This window comes from Papio anubis, chromosome 5, assembly GCF_008728515.1.
Source record: "Papio anubis isolate 15944 chromosome 5, Panubis1.0, whole genome shotgun sequence".
In the NCBI taxonomy this organism is placed as follows: domain Eukaryota; kingdom Metazoa; phylum Chordata; class Mammalia; order Primates; family Cercopithecidae; genus Papio; species Papio anubis.
In genome coordinates, this window is record NC_044980.1 from 142,813,287 (window position 1) to 142,820,875 (window position 7,589).

At 53.8% G+C, this 7,589-nt stretch overlaps 1 protein-coding gene across 1 annotated transcript in view; it reads right to left on the reverse strand.

Annotated features, from left to right (window-relative positions):
* The window catches only part of CSF1R (colony stimulating factor 1 receptor), a 34,525-nt gene that overhangs the window by 2,263 nt on the left and 24,673 nt on the right, over positions 1–7,589 (reverse strand). Inside the window, exons 11-18 of the mRNA XM_003900353.3 lie at positions 7,040–7,166; positions 6,808–6,912; positions 6,183–6,293; positions 5,032–5,194; positions 2,585–2,673; positions 2,371–2,468; positions 970–1,092; positions 777–888 (exon numbers count right to left, since the gene is read on the reverse strand). Of these exons, the coding sequence (XP_003900402.2) occupies positions 777–888; positions 970–1,092; positions 2,371–2,468; positions 2,585–2,673; positions 5,032–5,194; positions 6,183–6,293; positions 6,808–6,912; positions 7,040–7,166 (928 nt within the window). The remainder of the gene's footprint in view (positions 1–776; positions 889–969; positions 1,093–2,370; positions 2,469–2,584; positions 2,674–5,031; positions 5,195–6,182; positions 6,294–6,807; positions 6,913–7,039; positions 7,167–7,589) is intronic.

The window sequence follows — 7,589 nt, forward strand, 5'->3', positions numbered from 1 at the left end:
TTGGGATCAGTAAAACCAAAGCTTCAGTTGTGTACCGTTAAAGTGGGGACAGTCGGGTGGTTATGAGGGTGCTGGAGCAGGGTATTTAAGAACTGAGGGGGGGCCGGGCGCGGTGGCTCAAGCCTGTAATCCCAGCACTTTGGGAGGCCGAGGCGGGTGGATCACGAGGTCAGGAGATCGAGACCATCCTGGCTAACATGGTGAAACCCCGTCTCTACCAAAAATACAAAAAAACTAGCCGGGCGTGGTGGCGGGCGCCTGTAGTCCCAGCTACTCGGAGGCTGAGGCAGGAGAATGGTGTAAACCCGGGAGGCGGAGCTTGCAGTGAGCCGAGATCGCGCCACTGCACTCCAGCCTGGGTGACACAGCGAGACTCCGTCTCAAAAAAAAAAAAAAAAAAAAAAAGAACTGAGGACAAGTCCTTGTGCCTAGTCCTCAGGAAATGGGAGCTCTTTCTACTAGAGCCTAGTAGTAGAGAGCTGCATCTTCAAGGGTCTGTAGATTTCAGGCAAAGGAGGGAAACAGTGACAAAGGAGGGTAACAGGTAGCAGCAACTGAGCAGAGAGAAATGAGGGAAGAGCCAGAAAGGAGCGCCTGTCAGGGGCGGGGGTCTGCCCCGCCCTGCAGAAACCGCAATGCTGGGTTTGGAGACCCTTGCCCATTCCTGCACTCTCACAATCCTTGTTGTGTCCTGGGCACCAAACATCTTTGTCCACCAGTGGGGCAACCAGAGGAGCCAGCCCCAGGCTCTGCCTGGAGTGGGCCCAGTGGCTCACCAAGTGAGAAGATCTCCCAGAGGAGGATGCCATAGGACCAGACGTCGCTCTGAACCGTGTAGACACAGTCAAAGATGCTCTCTGGCGCCATCCACTTCACAGGCAGGCGGGCCTGGGATAACAGTCCCCAGTTATTTTGGGCCCTGACTCTTCACCCCCTCCTCAGCCTGGCCCAAGCCCTCCCAGCACTTACATTGCCCTTGACGATGTAGTTGGAGTCATTCATGATGTCCCTAGCCAGCCCGAAGTCCCCAATCTTGGCCACATGCCCATTGGTCAACAGCACATTTCGCGCTGCCACATCCCGGTGGATGCACTGAGGGAAAGCACTGCAGGGTTAGTCTTGGGCCGTCTCCTACCTTAACCTGAGGTGAGGAGGATGGCAGGGAGGGCCCCAGATGGCTTTGGGGTCCCTGTTGGAGTAGACATCAGTTTTGGTCCTTTACCATAAACCCTTGTCTATACCTTCTACCAGGGCCCAGGATCTAAGAACGTGTAGCATGGTCTGATCATTTAATGTTTAGAAACCGCCGTTACCCTGAGCAGCCATGGCCCTTCTCGCGCTTTGTCCTCTGAGTGGTCCGCTCAGGCCCCAGCAGCAGAGGGCTTCTGTGCAGAGCAGTAGTCTCCAAACCCTACCATTATTTCTGATCATAGCAGCTGCTGTCTGCCAGGCCCTTCCCTAAACTCTGCACACACTGAACCCTTTTTTTTTTTTCAAACATTGTTACACCCGTTTTTATAGGTGTAGAAACAGGCACAGAATTTAAATAGTTGCTTAAAGTCACAGAGCAGGTGGCAGAGCCAGCAATCAAACCACTGACTCCCAAATCTGTTCTAAGGAAGATGGCAAGAGCTCCCATTCCCTGGCACTTCTTCCTAGGCTGAGTACACTTTATACATTATCTAATATCCTCAAAATTCCATGAGGAAGCTTCCATTATCCCCACCAGACCATGTGCTTCATAAGCAGGGACAACTGTTGTCTTTTATACACTATTTAGCAAAAACAAATGAAAAAAGCCTGGTACCAGGCCAGGCGCAGTGGCTCATGCCTGTAATCCCAGCACTTTGGGAGGATGAGCCGGGCGGATCATGAGGTCAGGAGATCAAGGCCATCCTGGCTAACACGGTGAAACCCCATCTGTACTAAAAATACAAAAAAGTAGCCGGGCGTGGTAGCGGGCGCCTGTAGTCCCGGCTACTCGGGAGGCTGAGGCAGGAGAATGGCGTGAACCTGGGAGGTGGAGGTTGCAGTGAGCCGAGATCCGGCCACTGCACTCCAGCCTGGGCAACAGAGCGAGACTCAGTCTCAAAAAAAAAAAAAAAAAAAAAAAAAAAAAGAAAGCCTGGTACCCTTTTTCATCTTCACACTGGGGACACAGGTGCCCAGCCCCGGAGCTCCAGCCCTGGACACAGCTTTCTCCCACTCACCCTTGCAGCTGCTGCCCAAATGACTCTCGCACTCTGTCTCCTCCCCTACCCCGCGCCCCCAAGTTCCCCTTTCCCCTTTCCTCCTCCCCATCGTCACTCATTCAGCCTCCCCAGAACACAGACCTGGGTGGCTACGAGCCAGGGCCAGGTTCCTACTCACATTCTTGGAAGCGAGGAAGGCCATGCCCTGGGCTACTTGGCTGGAGAAGTGAAGCAGGTCCCGGAGCTCCAGGGGCCGTCCATCCTCCTTGTCCAGGTCTAGGGTGGGAAGAGGCATCAGGGCAGCCCTGCCACACTCTCCACCCCTCACCCCAGCAGCCCCTTCTCCTTTTCCCTTATCAAGCAAATGGGGCCTGGCTCTGAGGCTTCCTCACCTTGCTCAGAGAAGGAGTCATTTGAAGAAGTAGAGACAGGTCTCATCTCCACATAGGTGTCCACACCCTGGCTGGAGAAGCCACTGTCCCTACGTAGGAGAGAGGGTTGGAGGGCAGGGGTCAGTCCCCATCACTGCACTGCTCAGCTCAGGCCTTGACCACCTACCACCCCATGGTCAACTGGAACCTCCCTTTGTGTACACTCTATCTGAGTGAGCATCGGTCTCTGCTTGGCTGGCCCGGGTGAGGGAGCTTACAACCCCTTCTGGTTTGGGGCAGCTCTGCCTGTGAGAAAGTTCTTCACTGTTCCTAATGCCAATCTGCCCCTGAGATTTTCCTCCTAGCCCTTGCTCTACCCTCAAGGGCCACAGAGAAGATAGAGTCCTCTTCCCCATAATAGCCCTACTAGAATCGGGGCATATCCTAGGGCCCCTTGAGTCCTCTCTAGACAGTGCCTCTCACCCCTGGCTTCACATTAAAATCACTTTGGGAGCTTTTAGGACCAGGCTAATTACTAATACTTCAGAAACTCTAGGGGCAAAACAGTCATTCACAGATTTAAATCTCCCCAGGGGATCACAAAAGTGCAGTCTAAGCTGAGGCCCACTGGTCTAGGTCTAGAGCAGTGCTGCTTAAACACCAGTTCATGTGCAGGTAAATCACCCCGGGAATCTGCAATGCAGATTTTGAATCAGCAGGCCTAGGTGGGTGGGCCTGAGGTGGTGCACTTCCAGCAGTCCTCAAGAGATGCCTGTGAGAGCACACGGGGTAGAGAATTTGAGAAGCACTACTGTAGACTGAAGCACTACTTACTGCTCCTAACGTTCCAACCAGATAGGATTTGTCTCTCCCTCCTGTCCCCTCTGCACTAGGGATGTGTACCTTGACAATGTCCATATTCTAGTGTTCCCAGAAGGAGAAACCAATGTTTTATTTATAATCTGACCATGGCAAAATCTTCCACTCCCTTGTAGAAACTATACTTCTGTTAACAGCCTGGGATCCTTTTACAGGCCATTTGCCTTTGAAATTACCCACTCTGGGAATACTTTCCCCATCTGCGTATTTGAAGACGGAAGCTAATACTTTCCTTTGGTGCTCATTTTGATCTGATCTTCAGAGGCCTAGTGTGTGCCACCCTCATAGAAGTGTCAGAGAATCAGAAGAGGAAGTGATGCTGCCAGGCCCCCATTTTTAGGACCCTGGGTGAAGACAGGGCCTCCTTCTCTTTTGCCTCCTGGGGCATGGCAGCTGACAGTATCTAGGATAAGGGCACAGTGTACACCCTTCTTGTTCTGATCCTGTCCTGGCCCCACAAGCCCCTGAGACAGAGACCTCCAGGACAGCAGTGTGGCTTGGGTGACTCCTGGACTGGAAGTCAAGAGAGCAGGATTTTAGTCCAGGCTCCACCTCTGCCCCTGACTCATGTGTGACATGAATCTCCCCACTTCCTCTCTTTGGTTCCCCATGTGACTCTGTCTGTTGGATGGCTCTGTTCCGGATGGCTTCCAGGAATCACAGCACCACAGAACAACAGAGCCGGAAAGACCCTGAGAGGTTCAACACTGACAGCTTGGCTGGGGAAACAGGTCCAAGTGGGCCGGGGACCTGGCCACAATCATGCTGTTTTGTCTCCTGTCATCCAACAGTTAACACACCCTGTCCCCACTCCCCCATGGGAATGTGGGACACTGATATTGGCTGCTCCTAGTTGGAACAGGTGCTCTGCATCGCCAGCACGGGCTATGGGCGAAAGAGGCGACTTCTCCCCACATCTGTCCATCTCTCTTTTTTTTTTTTTTTTGAGACGGAGTTTCATTCTTGTTGCCCAGGCTGGAGTGCAATGGTGTGATCTTGGCTCACAGCAACCTCTGCCTCCCAGGGTTCAAGCGATTCTCCTGCCTCAGCCTCCTGAGTAGCTGGGATTACAGGCATGCGCCACCACGCCCGGCTAATTTTGTATTTTTAGTAGAGACAGGGTTTCACCATGTTGGTCAGGCTGGTCTCAAACTCCTGACCTCAGGTGATCCACCCACCTTGGCCTCCCAAAGTGCTGGGATTACAGATGTGAGCCACCACACCCAGCCACATCTGCCCATCTCTTACTAGGGCTCCAGGCACAGATCTCGGTTGATCTTTTACACACACTGGGTGGTGATTTCATTAATGCATGTCTCCACCAGACTATGAGCTGCCCATCTTTGCCCTCCACACTCCCAGAACATGGTAGATGTTCAAATATTTGTTGAATGAAGGGGAAAAGGAGTAGAGAAACAGAGGTGCCCATAAAACCTGTGGGTGGCTACTTCCCATGACACAGGTGACAGGTGAGGGCCGCATAGCCACCCAATCATTAGCCATCCAACCCTGAGCTGGCTTTGAAGACAGACTCTGGTCCCGCCCGCCTCCCAGACCTGGCCTTTTTCTTATCCTTTGCCAGGGGCTACCTGCGGACATATTTCTTCTCCAGGTGGATGTTCTTATAGTCAGCGCCTCCCTCGGGGTCCTGGCCAGGGCTCAGGCTGGGTCCCAGCATGGCCTCAGCCTTCCTTCGCAGAAAGTTGAGCAGGTCGCCATAGCAACAGTACTCCGTGATGACCAGTACAGGGCCTGAAGCAGCCAAGGGTGTGGGGTAAGGGAGGTGCTGACTGCTCCCCTGTGTGAACAGGAGCATGGGACTGGGGGCAGTGAGGCCACTGGACCGGGACTCAGCACAGCTGACTTCTATCCCTGGCTCTGAGCAAGTTTCCCTGTGCCTCAGTAGTTCCATCTGTTTAAAACAGATGGCTTTGGCGGGGCGTGGTGGCTCGTGCCTGTAATCCCAGCACTTTGGGAGGCCAAGGTGGGCGGATCACAAGGTCAGGAGATCAAGACCATCCTGGCTAACATGGTGAAACCCCATCTCTACAAAAATACAAAAATTAGCCAGGCGTGGTGGCGGGCGTCTGTAGTTCCAACTACTCAGGAGGCTGAGGCAGGAGAATCGCTTGAACCCGGGAGACAGAGGTTGCAGTGAGCCAAGATCACGCCACTGCACTCCAGCCTGGGTAAGAGTAAGGCTTCATCTCAAGAAAAAACAAACAAACAACAACAACAAAAAAGGCCTTAAAAAAAATGTAGCCCAAGAATTATTTCTTCAAAGGAAAGCTGTGGCGGCTCAGTGTAGGTCAGAGCTGCTCTCGGTGAAGAGGATGTGGGGCACTTGGAGTTCCAAGAAAGCCTGGGGCACCTTTGTGGGCCCTGGGGAGAGTGTCCAAGCATCCTTGAATGGAGGCTTCATAAGAGGTAGACAGGGGCTTCACTGCAGACCCACAGGATCCAGCTCCCTGGAAGCAGGGCCTAGGAGCTTGCACGTTCATCTCCTTCTCCAGGGGCTCTGATGTTCCCTCTATCAGTCTCTATGCCTTGAGCTGCCCGTGCAGCTCCTGACTAGTCCAGGAGATGGGCCCAGGAGTTTAAGGGATGCTGTGACCAGGATCCCACTGGCACTTGGATCAGTAGGATCCTGAGAAGGGGAAGATGGAACAAGGTAGCCCTGGGGCCCTCAGATCCCCCAGAGGCCCCAAGACCTTGGCCCCATGAGCCCCAAGGCCCTTACCTCCATGAGTGCAGGCTCCCAGAAGGTTGACAATGTTCTCATGCTGGCCCAGGTGGCTCATGATCTTCAGCTCAGACATGAGGGCCTCCTTCTCATCAGCATGGGCCGTGGCTGGGAGAAGGAACCACAGGTCCCACAGACGGGGAGAGGGCAGGACACAGAGCACCACACAGATACATGGGGACCAAATGCAAAGACCCAGGGGAGCAAGCAGGGCATACCCCGAGACCCGGAGTGGCCAGAAGCCAAAAGAAGGAGGAAAAATGCAGACACACAGATGACAGAGAGAGAGAAGAGAGATGGGCCTGTCACTGAGCTGGTCTTCAGGTGACAGGAAGCCAAACTGTGGCCAAGCCACGGTCCTAGGTGACCTCTCTGCACCCACAGCCTTTTTGGAACTCAGTCAGAAGCCCCTTCACAACTAAAGGGTGACCCAGACCTTCTTGGAGGCAGGAGTCAGAGGGCGCCTGGAGCTCACAAGAAAACTCAAGTCCTCACCCCTGAGCTCTATCCCCCAGGCTTCAACAGGTTGAAATGTGGGCGATGCCTCTTGTGACACCAGGGCCAGTCCACCCCCAGCATCTACCACCCCCCATCCCTTCCCTCATCCCCTCCCATCACTCACACTTCAGCATCTTCACAGCCACCTTCAGGACAGCATCCTCCTTGCCCAGACCAAAGGCCGTGGCCTCCACCACCTTCCCAAAGGCGCCAGCTCCGAGGGTCTTACCTGCCACGCACACAGGTCCCTTAGGTCCCAGGGCACCAAAGGGCCTCTGTCCAAAGGCCCACAGGCCCCCTGCAACCCCCATAGGCCCTGTGACAGGAAGGTGTGGGGTGCTGAGCTGCCGTCTCACCAAACTGCAGGTTGTTCCGGGGGAACTCCCACTTCTCATTGTAAGGCAGCTGCGTGGGGTCAATGAAAGTATAACTGTTGCCCTCATAGCTCTCGATGATCTTCCAGCGGACCTGGTACTTGGGCTTCTGCAGAAGAGGAAGGGAGCACATGGCAGTCGGGGCTGGCAGGCAGTTCGTGGACCTTATCTCCGACCCCTAAGAGCAGGGGTGTGGGCAGTCCCGAGGCACCCAGTGGGAGAAGGCAGGGCGAGGCCTGCTCTGGGCTGAGAGAGGACATGAGAGCATGTTCCTTCTTGACTCTGCCTTCTTGTGTGACCTTCCCTTCTCCAAGCCTCAGTTTCCCTATTTGTGTATTGAAGACCTTGGACAGGACAACCTCTGAGGGCCTTGATATCTCTGATAATCTGGTAATTCCTGAGCCAGGGAGGGTGGGACTTGAGATCTTATCCATCCATTCATCTGTCCATCCATCTACCCACCCACCCTCCCATCCAAATATATATATTTTTTAATTGTGGTAAAACATACATAAAATTTATCATCTCAACC